Raw genomic sequence first — 21977 nt, 5'->3', positions numbered from 1 at the left:
CTCTTTACAAATTGCTCTTCTGCCCATTTTGTAGATAAAGAGTTTTCTACCCAGTCCTAAACTCATAAAAAATCTGCCAAGCCCCAAACAAAAACACACCATCACACTTCACGTTCCATTTTAAAAAATGCAGAGTAAATAGACCCTTCTTTACCTTGAAAATTTGCTGCCTTGAAGAACAAATAAGTAGTGCTTACCTCCACAGCAAATGATGGCAGCGACAAAAAGGGATATATCGCTATCATCCAATTCCAGTGCATTGAATTTCATTGCAAAATCAAATTTTGGCTCCATTATATCACAGAATGGCTTTCTCAGACTTTTCAGGAACTCCCGTGTTATAAAACCATTTCCATAGGCTACCAGCATCCCATCCTTGTTCATTACTGATGCTAACATAGCAAAGATGGCTTCATAAACTCCGTATTTCAACAGTGTCACTTGATCGTTCAAGTCAAGATTGGAGAAGCCAGGGATAGATTTGGCAAATTCAGTAAGTTCTGTGACAGTCTCTACAGAAGTACACTGGCAGCAGTGGAAGATTCGAACTTCTGCTTCCTTATTCTGAATTCCATTGGCTACCAATTTTGCCACAAGAGTCTTCTCTGCCATGCACAAGGTATCCATATCGTGTATAACAAATGGCTACAGAGAAAACAGTAATTAATTCATTGACAAAATCAAAGCTATTAATCATTGGTTTCCTAAACAAACGAATTTTGATGAACCTTTTAAGTTTCATACTAATCAGTTTTCATCTATCAATAAATCTTGAGTTCTTTCATATTTCTGCATAAAGAGAAACCACACATTACTGAACTACAAAATGCAATGTCTTAGAGCAAGTCTGTCCTGCAAACGACTCAGCAAAAAACAAAATGTAAATACGCATGACATATTCACAGTCAATATCCAGAAGTACTGTGTGTAGTATATATACATATATATATCCATCTTAGAGTTAGACCCAGAAGGTTCTTAAAAGACGTGTATTACCTTCTCCAGAAGTCCAGGTTATTCTTCCTACTTTCCTATCAATTCCTAAACTAACTACACTTGATGCACATCGTGATGCTTTCCTGAAGTATCCTAAGGGGAATACAGACAATCATTCAAATACAGGACAGCATGTTTACACAAGAATGTGACTCATCTATTACTCTTGCGTTTATTATCAGATTTTCATAGACTAGGTCTCAGCTGTTCTTCCACATAAATTTAGCTCACCTTTCTAGCTCCTGTTAGTGCTAACTCATCTCTAAACCCAGATCCCACTAGAATGTCAGACAACACTAAATTTCAGTCTTGATCACCGTCTTTTCCATAAATAAAAACCCCTCTATTTAAAAAGGTCCGTGCATTACAATCTGATGAGCTGGTCTCTTAAAAACATCACATAAAAAAGCGTTCCCACTTTCTTAACAATCAAACAGAACTCTAAAATATTTTATTATATATTTGAAGAGCAGTAATCAAAACAAAACAAAGGACTATTTATGAAAGAAAAACAAACAAAAAAACAACAACAACTGTGCTTCCCAGTCTATCAAAGTCATAGCAATTGGCCTTGAACATAAATGTTATTTCCTTAAATGCTAAGCAGAGTACCATCCCCGTGCTGTTTTGCTTGTCTCAGATTAAACATCATGGATAATTTTTTGTTATTTCTTTATAAATAGGATTCATCTATTTTACTTAGGAAACTGTAAAACATTAATTTTTCCCTACAGTCCACTGAACCACTTTGAATGTTGTACACTTTTTCAAGTGCTTAGAACAATTCCATTGGATTTCTGTACTTAGTACAGAAATTTTTATGTGCAGGTGGATATGAGAGAAAAGCAGCAGAACAATCAAACACCACTTTTTGAACTTTGTTAGATGTAATCTGTCATGTAAATTCTTCTGGAATTTATCATCATTTCACTATGCAGAAAACAGATAATGCCAAGGTCTTAGGATCCAAATTTAAAAAGGACATCTTGCCATCACGAAAAATGCTAGTTTGTTCTGGAATGTGTTATAGTGATGCCAAGAATTAGGATTCTCTGAAGTGAAATTTTAATGCATAGTTCAGAAACAGGTGGATTATTAATTACCAACAACAACCCCCCCCCCAAAGAAAAAAAGTTTTTGTTAAAAGATTTTTTTCCCAAGCAGAGATCATGAAATAGCTGAAAAACTCTCCTTTTTCCTGAATATTGAAGAATAAAGGAACAGCCTGTTTGCAATATATTAGCTCTGATTCCTCATCAATTTTTATTTGTAAATTCACTAGGATACATGCGAGCCTGTATTACTTGGTTAATCAGATGACTATAATCTGAGAGCCATTACATCAACTTCATCCCATAAATACAAACACAAAAAATAAGATGTAGAGATCTAGGATCCCTGCATGTACATTACATATTGCAATTTATGATTCTGATGTAGTAGCAAGCTTGAAAAGGACTATACGGAGAGAGCTACTTGGTAAGGTGTTAAAGCATGGTATTTACTGTAGGCTCGTGTCAGCTTGTACCCCAAAAAGGTTTATGGCTTATGGTTGTTCTTAATTTTTAAGCACCTCATCAACCCAGAGAAAAAGACTGGCATTATTCATACATTTCTCTTTTAATATAGAAGCTTGTATGCTTGGCTAGACTACACTACTGGGGGAAAATATCTCCCCATCTCCCCCCCCCGCGATTCATCCTGAAAATAAGACTCCTATTTTACCACTGATTTTATCTTTTCTATATGATAAATTACAATAGAATTATAGAAATTGTAGCTGAAGTGAAACAAGTCAGTCCTTACAATCTTGTGTGCTACAGAACAAAAAGCAGTCGATAGCAGAACCTAGACCAAGCTCTTCGTTGTCCAATGTTGATTTCCTTGCTGTATTCAGCCATTTCTAGGAAAGTTATGCACATTATCAAGACAGTATGGCTCACAGTTAAATCTCAAATATGTTGTGCAACTGGTGAGTAAATATTGCACAATACATACTAATTAGTAATGACCAAAGTACTATAAGTAAAAATGCATAGAGAACATGTAACATATAACAGTTCATTATAAAATCTTGGATAACTTATCCTGTAAGAAAAATAAACAGTATAGCATACATGTCATCAGAAACTTGTATGCTTCTCCTTTTCAAAATAACCATACATTTAAAACCAGGAAGGCTGCATGAGGAAGTAGAAAGAACTGTTAACAAAGAATTACAAACTCATGTTCTCTTTCCTACCATTTATACTTCTGTGATTAGAACAAGAGTCATGCAGAGCTTCTGTACACCCTAAAACATAACAGTATTTATCCTGGTATCTGTGGCTGAAAAGCATTTGAATTATTTTTTTCCCCAACTTTCACACTAGGAAATTAAATCTGAACCATTTTCCCCCACCCATAGCAAGAAGTATTCACATTCTGTTTCTTGATTAAGAACTAATTTTATTTCCCTTATCTCTCTACTATAATTTAAGGTTCCTAAAACTTTTTATGTTCTTATAGTGGCTAAAAGCAATTACATTTACTATAGGTATTCTTTTTTCTTTTTTTTTTTTTTTTGGTGTGTGTATATTTCATTTCCATATTAGCATGTTATTTATTTTCTGAAAGATTTGCTTATGAGTTTAACAAATCATTGTACCACCTTATGTGCTTTCCAGCTTTACTTTAAAGTTACAGCAAAAGTACTTACTGGATTGTTATTAGTTTTCCCTGCAAGGATGACTCTGGCTTTAACCTTGTTCATATTGAAGTTTTTCAGGTAAGCATCATGAATTCTTTTAGCAAGTGATTTAAGATCTGCCATTTCTGAATCTTCAATATAACTTTCACCTGTTAGAATTTCTGCCTTCAACTTGGCCTTCTCAGACCTTGGCATTCGTCCAAAACGTATTGCTGATAGGAAGATATAATTGTAAAACAAACATGTTATACAAAAACCTACCCCTTTTTCAATTGCTGAATAGAGCAGTAAGATTTTTCATCTAGAAAAACTGAGGTAGAAGTATCAGACTTACTATGATAAATTCATGAGTGAAGTAGTCTTATCCTTTCCAACAGACAGTGACTGAGACCCAGCTAACAAGACCTGACACATCAGGTTAGCGTACTACACTGAAAGTAATCAGACATCTCAAAACACAATCTGGTATCTGCGATGATGCAGAATACATGCGTTTTTCCTTCTACACTACCTAAGTAGTTTTATCTTTTTCTCTCCTCTTTGTGTCCTGCAGTGTCCAACATGGAACTCAAAGGTCCACCATGGGAATTCTAAAAAGCTAAGTGAGGAAAGTCATGTCAGTAGCTTGGCAGAGGAAACACACACCGACTGGAGAGATCACGGAATCACAGAATTGTAGGGGTTGGAAGGGACCTTGAAAGATCATCGGGTCCAACCCCCCTGCCAAAGCAAATTCCCTAAAGCAGGCTGCCCAGGTAGGCGCCCAGACAGGCCTTGAATATCTCCAGAGAAGGAGACTCCACAACCTTCCTGGGCAGCCTGTTCCAGTGTTCTGTCAAAAGATGCCTGGGGGAACTCTGCAGGGAGGTAGCCCCAAATTCCAGTGCTGATTTTGAAATGGCTAGGGCATTCAGTTCTTTAGGCACTGGATGTTCAGTTCAATGTATCTGTACTGACTGGTGAGAACAAAACAGACCAGAAACTCTCATTAACGCACAAAGGTTATAGTCAACACAATCTCCTCCCAGGCCCAGAATCAATACATTAACCCTTCAAAACTAGAGAGGATGAGAATAGAGTTTGAATACGCAATCCAGTCATTAGTACATCCTTTTGAAAGGCAGGAGATATGAGTTTGAAACCCCATTGGACATGGTGGTCTTCCCATTTCTTGGGCCAGTGCTCTTGCCATTTAGCACTAAAATAGGCATGTCCACATGCTTCTTCAGTTTCATCTTAAAACTAAAATAACTCAATTTTATACAGGGGCCTACCCTCTGACAGTAAGCAAGGTTTTGAGAAGGCTAATAAATCTGGTTGCTCTTTCTTGCCTATTTCAGCAGCTAACCACTGGGAGGACAAAACTGCACTGCTTTAACCGAGCAACACCAAGCCCGTGCAGAATTAGTGCTTCAACATGCCTGAGGAATCTTCTTATGACACAAGAAGGTGATTTGAAGCATGATCTGCAATGCAGTTTTGGACTTCAATGCAAGTCCTTCCATGGATGTCCTGCTCTGAATCCGGCCATGGGTCTATCAGAAGAGTGTAAGAATATCTTCCCTAAGCTGAAACTTACAGGATAGAGGTCATAGCTGTAAATCTAGTTAAGGTTATTTTCCTGAGAAGCACTGTCTGCAAGTTAGCAGTCTTCTCATCCCCTTCAGCCTCCTATACATTTTCTCCAGTGAAACTGCTGCTTCCTTCAGCACAGGTGCCCACAGTGCTTTAATAGCATGAAACCGCTTCAACTGAGCGCTAATCCCTGCCATCCAACACAGCTCCCTACTCAGTTCCTGTCCCTGAGATGTTACTTTGTTAGCTGGCACACTCTTCCCAAGTCTGTTGCTTCAATAAGGTTATTACCAGTCCTAAACGCGACTCTCCAAATGCACTTTAATCTCAGTCAAGGCATTATACACAGGAACCAGGCTTCCCCCAGAACCAGAAAGTCAGCTTTCCCAATGTCTGTTGCTTGGACTCCAGACTATGCTGCCAAAGGTGGCTTTCCCAACTGGGTCCCCACCCCAACTATCTCGACTGCATTGTTTCCTCAGGAAGTTCGTCTCTCAGCCCACAGCTTTTCATGTAGCCCAGCAACCTACTCCCAAATTGCACCTGCTCCCAAGTTCAGCCTTGACACCGTAAGACTTAACGTAGGGAAAACAAACTGCTGTCATCTGGCCAACTACAATATGCTTTCTCGTGGATTGGCCTCTCCCTGCTTTATCTTCTTTCTTCTCCCCTCTTTACCAAAGTTGCTTAGCAAGCTACATACTGTGCATAGAACTGCCTTGTGGGGGTAATATTAGCGTGTAAGCCAGAGTTAAGCCATTAACACAAACAATAATATAATTCTTAAACTGTGTATCTAAACACTCTGAATTTTTACCATTCCATTTAACAGGCAACGTACTTCTAACTCCTGCCCCACAGTCAGCCCTCCCCCCAACACTCCCTGAACCACCTGCCCAAGAGCTGTTGCACTGTAATCTGCAAAATAATTAAGTCTGGTTTCCTACAGATTTCTTCCCTGTGTCATGCCCTCCCACAATAAGCTAGTTCTCCTCCTGCTCCTCTAAAACTCCCCCGGCCAAAATTCTTCCAGTACTGGAACTTGTTTCAATGGCACCAATGGTGTCAAAGTTCTGGGTGAAAAAAAAAAAAAAAACAAAAAACAAACAACAAACAAGCAACTAAATATACAATAATATGGACAAATGAACATTCAACACAACTGTGTAAAATTCACAAGAGTAGGTTTAGCAGCTGTTTATCAATTACTTCTACTAGACTTTAGGGAAATTGGTGTTGTCCCCCCACCCCCTCCAATCTATACCGTAAAAATCTGAGATTCAACTCATACAAATAAGCATACAAGTTATCCAAGTGTCTGCTTCCAGAAGCAGACCCTGGGTAGGAACAAGCAAATTATCAATGGCACTCTTACCTACCATTATGTGACATTCCAACTGAAAGGCACTTTTGAAAACGACAGTATTGGCACTTATTACGATTTTTTTTCTGAATTTTGCAGTTGCGATCACATTTATCATAGATGAGTTTTAATCGGATTGTTCTCCTAAAAAAACCCTATAAGAAGTTTGAGAAGACAATATGTAATGTTAAATAGTCATGACTACTGAACTTTATCATACATGTGATTTTTTAATTGTTTAGTGATATCAGTAGAAAAACAATACGCAAAGCACAATCTGTCCGAAGGTAAGAATCTCCCACTCTACATGGTGAGGTGGTGTGTATGAAGGCATATACAGAATGGAAAACAAGAAAGGAGGAAGCAGCTTTCAGCTCTTGTTCTTGGAAGAGAATCAAGACCCCAGAGTACCAGAATAAATTTTCTTTTAAGGACTAAGTAACACAGTCACATCCTGCTTTTGCATACATTTTCTGTGTCCTCTGACAGAAACAACTTTAATCTTTCATATGCGTAAGTTACACAAATGCAGAGATTTAACACATCTCTTCTCTATTCAGCAAACGTGAGGGGTATTACAATGCAGCACAGTGTGTAGAAAGAGCCAAGGACACAAAAATAGGCATTACAGAAAAGGCTATACCTCAGCAGACCTTACCGTGATGTCTTGATACTGCAATGTAATACTAGTCTCATGCTAAGAAGTAATTAAATGGTTAGCAAAGCTTTTTAAAGTCATTGCAACACTTTGCTTCACATGACATAGTAACAGATGTCATTTAGGCTCTGGGGCTTTCTGGCCACATCTGATTATGAACTAGCTCTCCACCTCTTCAAAGGCAAGTACAGTTTCTGGGATTAATTTATAAGATTTATACTTGAATTATCACCTTCTGACACGGAGCATGAGAGAAAAATATACATGTATAAAATTAATTCTTTTATCAGACATAATAAAGAAAGAAAAAGAGGAGAAAACGAAAAAGAGGAGAAAAAAACAACACATTGGAAGTAAAATAAAAGAATCTTTTAATTCCTGCGCCATATCATCCCCAAAATTATACATTAATGATAACATTACTTTGCCCCACAGATACGCACTGGGTCCAAAACTACAAGAGGTACAATACTAAGTGATTTAAGCAGAATGGGGTGGAGATGAAATATTTGGGATTTGTTAGTGTTACAATGGAAATGCAGCAGGCTTGCATGCTTCTCACAGCTATACTCCCAACACAAATAAAACACTAGTGGAGCAAGTAGGCTTTTATTTTTGGTCACAGTTTAGTGTTTTAAGTTGTTTTAGTGTTTAACTAACTAGTTCCACAAAAGCAGCATTAAAATTGTCATTGTGCATTGCCTCTGCTTGATGAAGGTGTGGTATTGAGTTACGGTAGCCAGTTACAGTATCTGAACAAATTATTTCTCAAAAAAGATCACAGATATGTTTATCATAGAAATAATTTTAATGGCTAGAATTATATTAAACATTTATGAAACAAATGCTTATCTCCATATAACCCTGCAAATAAAGCAACATGATTTAGGCTCTTAAAAAGAAAATTACGACTGTACCTTACAACCTTCACAAGCATGTACTCCGTAATGGTAGCCTGAGGCTTTATCCCCACAAATTCTACATTCAATGTTTAATGCTCCACTGGGTGATTCATCTATGCTACCTGGAGCTGTGGCAAAATTAATGGATGAAGGACTGGATGCTGGTGAAAGGGTGTCTAAAAGAAAAAGGAACACTTCATAAATACTATACTAAACCCACAACAACAAAAAAAGAGATTATTTTAAAAAATAATCTTGAGTCAGAATTGTATAATCATAGCCATTAAGTGAACTTGGCATTAAGAGTTTGAAAGTATTTCATATTTATATTAACATGCAAACATACAAAATACAAGGCATATCTTGCTAATTTTGATGCGATACAATGTCAACAAACAAAAAGCCTTACTGAGAAAGAAAGAGAAAAAATCAATTTTTTTTTTTTTTTGATTTTCCCACATCTAATTTTTTACTTTGTATTTTTCAATTTGTTCTCGGTTTGATGTGAGTATGAACTTGTTTAATCCCAAAACTTAAAATAAGTAACTAAGTATTCAAAGAATTTTTCATTTCAACCAAGGAAAATTTCATAAATATAAAAATACACATATAACTGTCTTCACGAATAACTAATTTGAAACCAAGAAACAATATTCAAGATGTATCTACTACTCAAGACAAATAGTAAAAAATACGAAAAAGAAAAAAAAAATCTACATCAATAACAGAGACCTCCCCCATGGCTTCAAGTCTGTATCACAATATCCATTGAACCTGTCACTCACTCTTTCCAGAAAGGTTATTAAGAGCTCGTCTCACTGTTACCATCTCTTCTGCCAGCGCTCAGAATGAGGTCTATTACTATAGCATGATAAGAGATATATTTGTAGCTCAAGCTGAATTAGTCCAGCACTTGAAGACACACTTAGAAGTCCCACTGACTGAAAAGCTATCATAGTTTTAAATGATCATCTAAACTGAGAACTAGAAGGCAGTTAAACACATCATTGATAAAAATCTTTTCTTTAGAAAAAAGTGAAAACATACTCCTTCACATCAGTAAAAAGGCTAAACAAATATTAAAAGGAAGGTAAGAAGAGTGTCTACTTCTAAGATAACGAGGCAATAAAAGTCTTGCTCAAATATTTTACCTTTTGAGTATAATGGGAAAATAATTTCTGGATTGCTGTACAATGAATGAAACAAACTCTCAATTTTACTACTAGATAACACGTTACAGAACCAACACCTTCCAACTTCAATTATTTCAATTAATATTTCCACCTTGTTTGAAGAAAATATTTTCTGAGGCCAGAATTTCTTTTATCTTCCATCTTGCAACTTGCACCACAAGACTTCAGCAAATTAATGGGTGTGTTATTTTAACAGAAAGATTAAGAAACACTTACAAATGTAGGTCAGCAAGTATTACATTAGAAAAAAAACTTGGCATAGAATTCAGTCTTCATTGCCAGCACTGCCAAGCCCACAGGCAGAGTCATCAACAACAGCCTAAAACCCAGGATTTTTTTTTAAAGTATGATTTTCATTTCTTTTTACTTGTCTTATGGAATTTGAGCCTTAAACATTTACGTTTTCCATCTTCAGTAACAGCAAAACTTGGAGTTTTTGCAATGAACACTGAATACTGAAAATAAGCTGATACCAGAAACTGATCCAAATTATCATAGGACTTGTACACATATACACACACAAATAATTAAAAAAAATCATACTACAGATGAACTGTATTATAAAGCCAGTACATATAAACTTTTCCTGTATGAGGCATATCTCAAGCTGTGGAAGTCTGCAACCAAAATGGACCCAAACCGTATTCTAACAAGCATTTCTTTGGGCAAGAGTGCCAAGGGACAGCTCTCCTTTCTTCCAAAATTTACACTATTAATTCAACCACCTGTAGCACAGAGGCACACCTCAGTTTTATTGGCACAATTTTTGTAAAGTAAAATAGTGATCTAGTGATCTCAGCCTAAGAATTAATTTACAGTAAAAAAATAAAAACACACAAAAGCAAAAACAAAACAGAATGCAAAACAACTAGAAGGTTAATCATAAACTTAATCTTAAAATGGTTGTACTGCTAAAAGGTTTGTAAAACCACAATTTCAGAAAGAATATGTTATTGATGTTATTGCAGTGTCCCACAACATTTCAACAATTTCCATTGTGAACCCTCAAAACAAATCTCACACAAAGAAAGATCTTTTGACTAATGACTACGTAGTATATAGCACTCTCAGATTAGTTCATTTTATCAGGGTAGAAACCATTAGTTGAATAATGCTACTCATGAGAAGGGGGAGAAAACAGCAAGTTAAAAACACCAATACATTAAAATATACTGGAATTCTGGGTGCACTTGTAGGAGCTTGATTGTAAATATATTTTTGACTGATATTTCATAGTACATTTTAAATACTTGTGATTTAAAGAAACTAAAGAAATGGTATTTGTTTTAGTGCAATATCATTACATCCTATATGACTAAAATATATAACATCTTTTCTAGAAATAGTGATATTAAGAGTTATTTTGAAAAAGAAAACATTGATAGTAATGATATCTTAAAAAGCAGCAAGTTTATGTTAAGCAATTTTAGCCCTAAATATATTAAGATGAAGCTATTATCAATTTATATATTTTTAGCGTCATTTAGTCATAAACAACAATTATTACATTAAAAAGTTTCTCATTCCTATTATTATGTATTTATAAAAGCAAGTTTCATGGTAACCAGAAACTCTTACCTGTTATGACTGATCCGTCAGATCCTGGACCATTCCCCAGTGACTGAAACTCTGTTAAACTTAAAGCTCCAGAGCTATCATCACCTAGAGACTGAGAAATGTCTTGAATATTCTCCATCTCTTGTAGAAACTCTCCAGATAAAGGGCTACCTATATCATCCTCCTCCAAGGGAGTAAGTGGATAGAGCTGGTTTTCAGTGTCCACCATTTTGGTCAAGTAGAGCTGTCACTTAAACTTCTTTACGCTGGTGGGAAAAAAAAAAAAGTCCTGTGCTTACAAATTCAGAATACATAGATTTATATTCAATTTTGTTACACTCAGAATATTGAATACATGAACTCTAATCTGATAATGAAATATTATACAATATTCTGTTTCTCCAGAAGCTTTATGCAACATGAATCATTGACAGGACAGGAAAAAAAAGTCCAAAAAATATTTCAATATGATGAAAAGATATGACAAGATCAATGGATAGGTTGTTGTTTTTTCTCCTTTGCTGTTGAAGGTTACAAATTATGTTTCTATAGCACGCATTAAGCACTTTGCACCAAATTTCACAGAAAAATAAGTATCAATATGATTAAATATTGTGTGAGAGCAGTCTTTTCTCACCTCATCTAACAAGTTTAGATATGTTGATTTGGTCCTCTGTTCTCATCTCTTAGATTTATTTGATAGGTCTTATGACACTGCAGAGAACAAAATACTGCCTTATACTATAATCTTTATAGAAGCAGGTAAAACTAATGGGTTTTGACCTGCTTAGGTCAATGAACTTAACACCTTCATCAAGAGTGCTCCAGCGTATGCAATCCAACATATCTGTGATTCCTACAGTTAGATTTATTTCCCACAGTGAAAGATGTTTTCAAAGCTGCCTTCCAAAGTTGCCACCAGTGTTATCAATTTTGAGTAACTACAGATTCTTAAAAAAAGTAAGTAGTTATTTCAACTAATAAATATGCTGTAGAATGTTGCTGCTGCTGCTGCCAGGACATACTGCTAAAAGAAACTAATTTTTTGCACTAATTGCTGTGTTGTACTCCACACATGTACAGACACATCTCAATGCAGTATTGACCATTCAATGAATGCACGCTGGCTTGCAGGGAAGCTTTGACTGTTACTGTGGTTACTACTCAACGCTGAGCTTCACAAAGAGCCATGTGTATACTGCAGTTTATCGTGGAGCTTGAATTTGCCAATTACTGGCTATATGGGAATATGCCAATACTGGTTTTTCAATAAAAAGTGCTAGGTCATGATAAAAACAAGTGAACAAACAGAAAACCCAACCTTCCTTGATGTTATTTAAAGTTTTATATAGAACTAGTTTGGCTTCTACGACACTACATGCTTTATATTAAGAAATCAATCCATGTATTTGATAATTTGTAAATGACAGATTAATCCTATGAAAATTGGGTATTAGTTCTAGTTAAACAGTTTTGTTTTGTTTGCTATATAATTGCCCAAAAGATGAAATCTATGAGTGCTACAAAGAACTACTGCTTTACATACTAATGACAAAAGACAGCTGTAACTTTGTAACTTATATTTGTAACTTATTTGTAACTTTGTAACTTATATTTGGTTATATAAAAAACTTAGAAGGATTTAGACTAGCAAGATACCTGCCATCAAGCTTTTTCTCCCTAGACTGATGGCAAAAGTCTGCCTTCAATTATATTTGCACAGATGTAACTGAGGGCAGAATGATCTGCTCTACGGAAGACTAAGAGTTACGCTTGCAACAACCTGCAAAGTACACACAATTTTAAAGAAATTTATTTTCCAAGTGCACTTAGCAACATGCTCTTTCCACTATTTCATGGAAAACCAATGGTTCATATATATATCATTGCTGCAGTGTTTTCCAATGTGTTCATTACATGAAGTTAAAGCAAAACAAAAAATATACATATATATATCTGTATAGCATAAGGCTTTTAATCCCACAGTCTGCATCCTTCAAAGCATTGACCAGCCAATTGATGTTATTTAAAATATATACACTAGTCTTCTCTAAATTTTCCTCTGATTTTAAGACTACTCTTTTTTTTTTTTTTTAATATTTATACCCAACGTCATACTAGTACAGCCTATGTACCATTATGCACCACTCATTTTAGCCAAGTGAATGTTAACCCTTCAGATACAAGAAGAAATTGAAATTGTATTGTAATCATAATCTCTGGTGATTAAAACAAAGCAATATGTTCTATATATTCCTTCTTACAGCTCTATGCACCATTTTACCTGTTTTTCATAGAATCCTTAAAGTTAGAAAAGACCTCCAAGATCATCTGGTCCAACCATCCCCCAATCACCAATATTACCTATAGCAATATAAATTCCTATTTGTAAACTATACTCAGGCTCCCTAAAGAAAAACATTATTTGAAACAGGATAGCTTTAACTAGAAATGAATAAATAATTTGACTATAAAGAGGATTTTCTTGGCAGTAACTGTCTCTTTAAATTAAATAAAGTGGATTTTGCCAAAAACAGTAAAGTGTTATCAGGTTGCATGATGAACTACAGAGGAATACTGAAATAACAACAAAACATCCCTTTTAAATCAGTGCCTGGTAGTTACATTAATTTAAACATTCAAACAATGAGCAAAGAAGCAGTAGCGAATACAAATGTGTTTTGTATCACGAGGTAGCAAACAAGAATATCTAGGAGACTAAGAATAGGAATTTATCCATGATTTGTAACACCAGTTACAACACTGTATGTCACTATTTATTTTACTCGGATGTGCCACATTGTTATTCTATCACTATACACAGCTCAGTGTATCTAGAAATAACAGGTAAATTAACTATCCGATTTGATATATTAAGTACTCAGTAGGACATTGCCAGCACTGTACTAGAATATTTATCAGCAATGCAAGGATTTTCATCTGTATCTCAACCTCAAGAGCATCCAAGAAACTGTGATTATGATAATCGATTATTTTGGAACAGAACATTATATTGGAAAACTGAATCAGAATAACTCCTTTCACATAAAGTACTGAACTGTAATTGATATCCATTATAGTCACTACATAAATTCCACAATTTGAGACTACTTAGTAAAATCAGTTTAAAATATCACTTTCTTTTAAAGCTCAACAGTTGTCCTGTCTTCAAGAACTACCTTTGTTTCTCTTGTAAGTCTTACTGGCTTGTGACATGACAAAATATTAACAAATATCTGCATTTGATACTCATAAGGCTGACAGAAGACTTAAAATTAAAATCACTCCAACATACATGGCCATAGTTGCTTCTGGAAAAAAAAAAAAAGGCTCAGAAATTGTATGAATGACAGCACTAAATAAAACACTCCACCTAAAACAAAACAAAAACACAAATTAGCCTAATGTTTTAGAAGCATATAGTCACACATCAAAAGAAAATGCCACAGATTGTGCGCTATCTGACAAAGATTTTATTGTTAAGCCATCTTCATGGATTCAGACCAATGCTCCCAATCTCAGAGATTGCTGCAAAGGCTGTTACAAAGCACTACTTTGAAAAAGTAAGAAAAAGAAGCAACAGCAAACATTTCTGGTTAACATTGTTTGTTATTCTCTGCTAGTACCTTTAACTGGGAATATATTTGTACAAATTCTCTCTTGAGGCAGCATGAACCATCTCCATAAAACCTGGAACTAACTCTGCAGTTTGCTGTTAGTTATCTAGCCCTGTCCAAATCTGGTGCCACCAGCATTTATTACACATCTTACTCTCCCCAGATTTAACTGGAAGATGTCAGACTTCAGTGGAGAAACAAGAAATCACTTATGCATTTATTTGTGAAACCAAAGTTAAATTACTATTGCTGTAAATTGTTTTGAGGGAAAGGAGTAAAAAAAACCTTGATGTATATCATTTTGATAATGGTAACTGAGAATAATATCAACTGTTCTCTGGCAATCCAAGTGGACTACCAAATTTGTCTCCCTAAGGAGCCATCAACAGAAAAAGGAAGAAAGGAATGGCAGAGATTATGATCAGAACTGCTCCTCCAGCGTGCTGATTGTAACAGCATTGCTCATGGCACAGAAACAGGATGTTCCCCTGTGGACGTGTAGCAAGAATATCCCATTATCGCTGGGGAAGTTTCAGGAAGCACCAGGCTCTGGGTAGCCAGCCCAGTGTTACTTGAAGCTACCTGCTGAATCACACCCGCCTCTGTACCTGCAACCCCTTAATCTTTTAAAAATACTTGTGCTGGACTAAGTGAACACCAAAGTTCAACTTTTAATAAAGTAGGCCTTATTTGACAAGAAAACAATTAAAAGACTTGATAGCTGAACTCTAAACATGGCAACAGCTTTTTCAACAGCACAGTTTTGTCCAAATTGAGTCATACTTCTCCACATTTGCAGTAAATATTTAAAATTCACCAGACTGTTTAGCTAAATTTATGTAACAGCTCAACAGCTAGTGAAATATAAATGAAGTAGTTTTTGTTTTTAACTATTAAATGACATACCCTTTTGTACTTTCAAACACTACCAGTAAATTACAGCTGCTTAATCATTATGGATCATGTCAATGGTTAACTAGCTACTTTAGTGAGCACAGCTCTTACATAACCATCTCTGAAGACAAAACATACTAACCTTTCCATTGCTGAAAAAAATATATTTTTATCTTTTTTTCAGAAGCACAGAAACAAAACATTAATGTAAACCACCTAGTATTCATACAATGAACTCCTTGCATTTTGTCTTCTCTGTAATTGTGCATGTTTATACATGCACATGCTTTCATTGGCAGCTTTCACTTAATATGCATCGATACAGGTCATATGAAAATAAAACCTCCGCAGTAAAAAGAGTAACCAGTACAAAGTTTATTTAAATAACATTATCAGAGAGTAATTTGCTTTACAAGAAAAGCTTTACATGTTGCAAGAGTAGTTGGAGGTAGCTGCAGTATCCACTCACATGCCTGTATAAATCAACATTTCTTCTTATTCTGAAGACTTTAGGAAAATCCTATGCTTGGGACACTGTCAGAGGATTTTCTCAGTGTCCCACACAATATTCTAGTCTCCATGCCACCTTTCCTACACCCACATGCAAACACACAAAGGAAACTGATAACAAGACTGATATAGAAAAATGAGAACACAGTTTCATATAATTATTGTTTTAAAGATAAACAGATTTTACTGGAGCTCTCTCACAGTCTATTATCTCCGCAATATGCCTGCTTTTTGAGTAAGTCCCCCTCTCCCACCACCACATTGCAAATAACCAATGAGTAACTTACCTATAAACTTGAGGCAGGTTTTAAAGAAATCACAGACAGATAATCAAAGAAAAATGCCTATTCATGTAGCAATCAGTAATTTGCTACATTTTGGAAAGGGTTGGTGGAAGACTAAACCCCTGGCTGTTCCACATTTAATACTTGCCACACTAAGGATAATCCCTGTAAGGAGACAGATCTTTGAGAGATCTCTGAGAGAGATCTCTTTGAAAGGTCTCTGAGAAACAGTAACAAAGTCTGGATTTACTGCATAAACAAATTGATCGTTTAAAGGGCTTGCTTGCAAATATCAAGGTTAAAGTTGAAACAATCATTACCTTCAGGTCACTGAGAATATTGTAGCTGAATACAGAACATTTAGAAATAGAAAGTACAGCAGATACTTTTAGAAAACTTAGGTGAATAGGAAGACCCTCAACAAATAAATAAGCTGAAGGATATTTCCAACATCCTGCTTCAACACATAAAAATCATCAAGAGAAAATAAAATTTGGCACCTGAAAGTATGAAGTCCTACCTCCTATCTGGGAAAGGATGCATGTTTTCTCCTTTATCCTCTGACATTTAATATTTTGATACTTTGTAACCATCCACACCAGTAATATTTTGTATTTTCCATAGCATTAAGAACATAAAACAATTTACAACAAATGAATCTTTTTCATGTGCCACCTCTTCATCATGGCTGCCAGTTGCACACACACGTGTACACAAACTTTGCTTTTTCCCTTTTATACAGTTGTACTTCAAGATATCATACACAACTTGTAAGCATCCTTGCCTTTAAATTAAACCAAAATTCACATATTTAACTTTCAAAAATAATACTAAAATTGCAAAGTTAAACTCTTAAAAGTTACAAAATAAAAACGTCTACGCAACCACATTTTTTTTTTTTTTTTAGGCACAATAACAGAATGTACTTATATACTGCAGTGTTCTTTCCCCAAATTATTCCCCTTACAAGTGGCAATGTATTAAACAGAAATGTAACTACACAGCTCATAGGACAACGCAGTCTATACTAGTCTGCAGCATTAAAAAAAGAAAAGATGTTTATTTATTGGTCAATCAAAAGGGAAAAATATTGTTTGCTTAGGAAAAGAGGATTTTCTTTTCTCCCACTTTCTCTTTTCTGATTTTAATATCTCTGATCCGTAAGTATACCTGTAGAATTGAAGAAACAGTAGAGAGTTCTTGAAGGAGGAGTAGAGGCCACGGAGACAAGCCTACTGGCTTACAGAAGTGGGGAGCATGATGAGTTTTACATGTACTTTTCTCCCTTGAAAACACTTCTGTAATTGCATCAGGAGATGCAGAGATAACACTTCTAAAACTACACGGGAAGCGTTGTTAAAGCTCTGACACACTTCAAATATTTTGTTGATTGATACTAAAAGTAGTAAAAACAATATGAGAGTATTTGTTTGTTTTTATATTACTCAGCCAAACCTGAGCAGAACTTACTGAGCCAGGCAGCAGCGTTTCTTTGGTCCCAGGATTTTCTGTCCTGCTGAATTTTAAAAGACGTGATCCAAAAAGAGAGAGGAAAGGCAAGACTTTCTTATTGAAAATTAACAATCTTTATCAACTTTTCCATACATGTAATTTGCCAACACCAAAAGCAAACACTTGTAAAGACAGGACAAAAACAGATGAATTAACATGCTGCACAAGCAAGTCAACAGTAAGAAGATGCACACGAGCAGTGCTGATTAATGACAGGTTAGGTGTGAACAAAACCACACGAGCAACTGACTGCACATTACATTAAGCAGGAGCATTCTTCAACTAGATGTACTCAACTAGAAATACACAATACTTCCATGGTGCAGCACTAGCTATTAGCCCACCACAACTGGCAGAAATTTACTGATAAAGCCAACATGATATTTAGGGAAAGCGATGAGATTTTAAAATTAAATCTGTTTTGTGACATACGCAGAGCAGAAGTTTTCCAGCTCTGTAGCAAGGTACAACAATGTTGCCAGAATCTCTTATCATGCAACATACATGGTATTTCGCATGCAGATGAAGGTTCCCACCAGTTAAAAATAAATAAATAAAAATCCTCAGTTCTTAATATGTAACCATATTGTTATTCAGTTATTTTTACTTTGAAAAAGTAAGGAAATGTCTTAATAAAACTATAAAACATCATTTACATAACAGTGCTACAAATCCACACTTTTCCTGGTACAAACAATTTTAAAAATAAGAATATATTTAAGGAGATATTAAAACAAGCAACACCTGATATTTGGCAAAAAGAGTATTACCAAGAGTAAAACATAACAGGATACAAACTCTGTAAAGAAAACTAACAAGGGTTGTCAAACAGGTAACCATACTAAACATAAAAGATTCCTTACTTAATATTCAAGTACATAGGAGCCACAATGCAGAATATTAATAGAAGTTCAAGGCTCTAGGAACATCTGTTTAACATTTATGTCCCTCTGATTAACATTTATGTCCCTCCCAAGAAAAAAATAATAAAACCTCAACCTGTATGATTATAAAAAAACTCAGTAAAAGGCAAAACATTCAAAGTCCTCCTGCACCACTAAATAAAATACTATCATATATCCTTATAAAAGAGAACTTTGAATCACTTATAACTGCAGTATATACAGAGGCACTGTTCAAAATTTAGCATTTGCAGCAATATCATAACCTTTGAAGACCAAAAAGCCTAAAATACCTATGGAAATAATTCCTTAACACTGCTCAGCTATTAAAATTTGGGCATACCCTACACAGAAAGAGACTAGAAAAAAGTGACTGATCAGCGGGGGGGGGGGGGGGGGGGGGGGAGGCAGGGAGGGAAGGCAGATTAAAAAAAATAATGCATTGCTAGTGGTCCCTATATCACAACTTTGCATTTACTGAGCCAGCTTCAATCCCTGTTGGCATCTCCCTGTAGCTTCTTTCCTACATTTAGTGGCAGAGTGCAGAAGCTACTTCATGGGTCCTGACTCTCTGAAGTGGAATCTCATTGCCTAGAATATACTAGAGAAGGATAAATGTCTTTGAACAGGGCAATTCATCCCCCTTTTAAAAGCAACGTTTCTGCTTTAAAAACATTTAGCAGCTTTCTATAACTTCATGTTTATATATTATTTCCTCAGATTTTTTAAATTATGTCACACATTCATTTTATATAAAGTAGTTGTAACAATTTTTTGGTTTTGTCAAGATTGCTGTTCAAGAAGTGACTAGTAACAGAACAGCAACAGCACTGTCCAGGAGGTAATTAAACTATTTCTTCCAAATTGAATTCCTTTTCACAGGACAGAAGCAATTAGGGCGAAGAAAAAATACAAAGCAGGAATTAATTTTCAGCAAACAGGGATCTCACCTCACTTACACATCTGAGGTAATGCAGAACTCAATGGACTTTCCCGACTGTGACTGGTCTTTGAGACCACAATGACAATTACAAAGCAGGATTTTTCAACCAGATCACTTCTCCAATCCAGTTCACTGCAAAGCCGTACAAATATTTTTGCTGGCTCCATACGGGGCGCAGAAAAAGCAGTTGGGGAGAGGGACAGATGTGCTGCACAGCCAACAAATGTATTTGTGGATGTGCAGACTGAATCCTCTCAGAAGAATCCAGTGACTGTATCAACAGTCTAGGCTTCTAAATTAGGCTTTTGCATTGCCTGAAGTAAAGCAGCCCTGCCACTTCAGTGGCTGTTGAGAGCATACAATTGCTCTATAGGTCAGACAGCCTCTGTGTTGGACTAAGCAGTATCATCTTCTAATATGGCCACAGGACTTCCCTATAGGCTGGGAAGCTCTTGCACATCCCAGTTATTCATCATTCTTCCAACAGTAAAAATCTCTTAGAAATCCAGTAAATGGAAGATACAGGCATTTACTCTGAGCTGAAACAACAACACTCCAGGCTTCCCACTCCTGAAGAAAAAAAAAAAAAAAAAAAAAAAAAAGAATAGTTCCAGTGCTAGAAACTCTGAAAGATGTAATCTAGCTCAAAGAACAGATAAAACAACACCTTATCAAATGGCTTCCTAGTGGGAAATTTTAAATTCAACAAGCCCCTCCAGAATAGGGGAAATAGGAACTCAGTTAAGAACACTTTACTTTTACATATGACATCTACACTGCCCAAATATTAGGCCAGGAAATACATTTCATCTGAATTTTGTATTTGATCCACAACATTAGCCTAGTCAACCTCTAGCAGACACATCTTGACTTAATGTACAGAAATACCACAGCTCCAAGTTATCAGTATAATGAGATCTGAAGCCTGTCTTTAAATTAGCCACTGCTAACCCAACTGGAACCAGATTTGACTTTGTCAGCAACAGGACATAAAGGTTGTGCAACCTTGTCTTCAGGCACCAGAGACAAGACTTACAGGTCTATCACCTCAAGTTTACATTTATCTGAAGCCATACTTGCTTTCTTCCACATAAATGGACATCAGATATATCAAATATGATAGTACACAAATTTGCACCAAGGTCCTTCTGATAAAACAAAAGTCCATTTTTCTTAGTTCATTTCTTTAAAGAATGGAGATGGCGTTGCTTGAACTGACACAAAGCTCAAACAGATTTACATCTGTATTTCTATATGGAATACAAATATGACATTCACAGATTTTGCTTTGTTTTTTCCTCCTCTAAATGAGAATTTTCATATCCAAAAGGTGAATACCTCACTCATTTCTGTAACTGAAAGATACATATAGAAATAGAAAGATCAGACTTTACTTTTCATCCCTAGTGAAGGCTAAGCAGAAACTTGTATCAGAAGTAGCTATATGCCAAAGTAAAGCATTTAAATCTCTCTTTTAAGTCTATGTCTGCTGAATCCTTTAAATTCTTCTAAGACTTGATTAGTCAGGAATTCAGTATAAGCCAACAAACTACAGATTATATTAGGACTATTGGTAAGCAAGACTGTTAACCTTCACTTTACTATTTTCTTCAAAAAGTGCTTTGATGGGGTCTTTGCTTTAGTTTTTAATTACAGTACAATCCAGTCTGATCTATAGATGATTCCTGACTCTAAAACAGGTAAGTATCAGCAAAGTCATAAGGGGAAAAAATCTTTGTGGAAAAATCTTTTGTTTTCCTTTGACTTTTGCTGTTGGGATGCACAGAAATCCTGAAAAAATGGCAATTTGTGATTTTTTGCCTTTCTCCATTAATCTTGGTTCTGGTTCCACTTTTACATAAAATAACGAGCACTGACATGTAGTTGAGAATTGACTACATGCTTAAAATTATAGAATAGGCATACTATAATTAATATGACATTAAAAAAAAACAACAGCCTAGACAACAATATGTGGGAAGTTCATTCAATTTACCATGAAAGTAATTATTCAGATTGGAATTAATAACTTCCCATATTTTTAAGGCATCAATACAGACATAAGTATATTTTATTAATACAAGAATCAAAAAAACAATAGGAATGTGCTTCAAGAAACCCACTGCAACATCTTACTAATCATTATGTTACAGAGGACATGGCATTCTCTGATACATGCTCTCTTTCAAGTCCCCACAACTACTTCTTACACCTCATCACAGTTTCTAATAAAACCCCCAATTCACTGTTATACATGTACATGTATATACATCTATGCTTGCAGCACACTACCTTTTTTTCTTTTCCTCTCTCCAGACAATCACCGGCTTTGCTCTTTATTCAATGCTGTTTCAGTGTCCATGGCTCTTCAGGTCCCTGTTA

The 21977-nt window shown here is 35.6% G+C and overlaps 1 protein-coding gene across 6 annotated transcripts in view; it reads right to left on the bottom strand.

The window, feature by feature from the left end:
• Window positions 1-21977, bottom strand: part of PPARA (peroxisome proliferator activated receptor alpha) — a 42561-nt gene that overhangs the window by 8235 nt on the left and 12349 nt on the right. For 2 of the 6 annotated variants that reach the window (XM_068658102.1, XM_068658112.1), the window contains exons 3-7: window positions 10955-11199; window positions 8199-8359; window positions 6640-6778; window positions 3695-3897; window positions 198-645 (exon numbers count right to left, since the gene is read on the bottom strand). In XM_068658102.1, the coding sequence (XP_068514203.1) occupies window positions 198-645; window positions 3695-3897; window positions 6640-6778; window positions 8199-8359; window positions 10955-11162 (1159 nt within the window). In that variant the 5' untranslated portion in view covers window positions 11163-11199. Of the gene's footprint in view, window positions 1-197; window positions 646-3694; window positions 3898-6639; window positions 6779-8198; window positions 8360-10954; window positions 11200-14228; window positions 14307-16241; window positions 16469-17708; window positions 17731-21977 lie in introns of those variants that run through there. The other 4 variants (XM_068658121.1, XM_068658132.1, XM_068658140.1 and 1 more) reach the window with 4 other exon arrangements.

This window comes from Anas acuta, chromosome 1 (genome assembly GCF_963932015.1).
Source record: "Anas acuta chromosome 1, bAnaAcu1.1, whole genome shotgun sequence".
Lineage (NCBI taxonomy): Eukaryota > Metazoa > Chordata > Aves > Anseriformes > Anatidae > Anas > Anas acuta.
The sequence above is the reverse complement of the archived record's forward strand: the minus strand, read 5'-3'. Positions and strand labels throughout refer to the sequence as shown.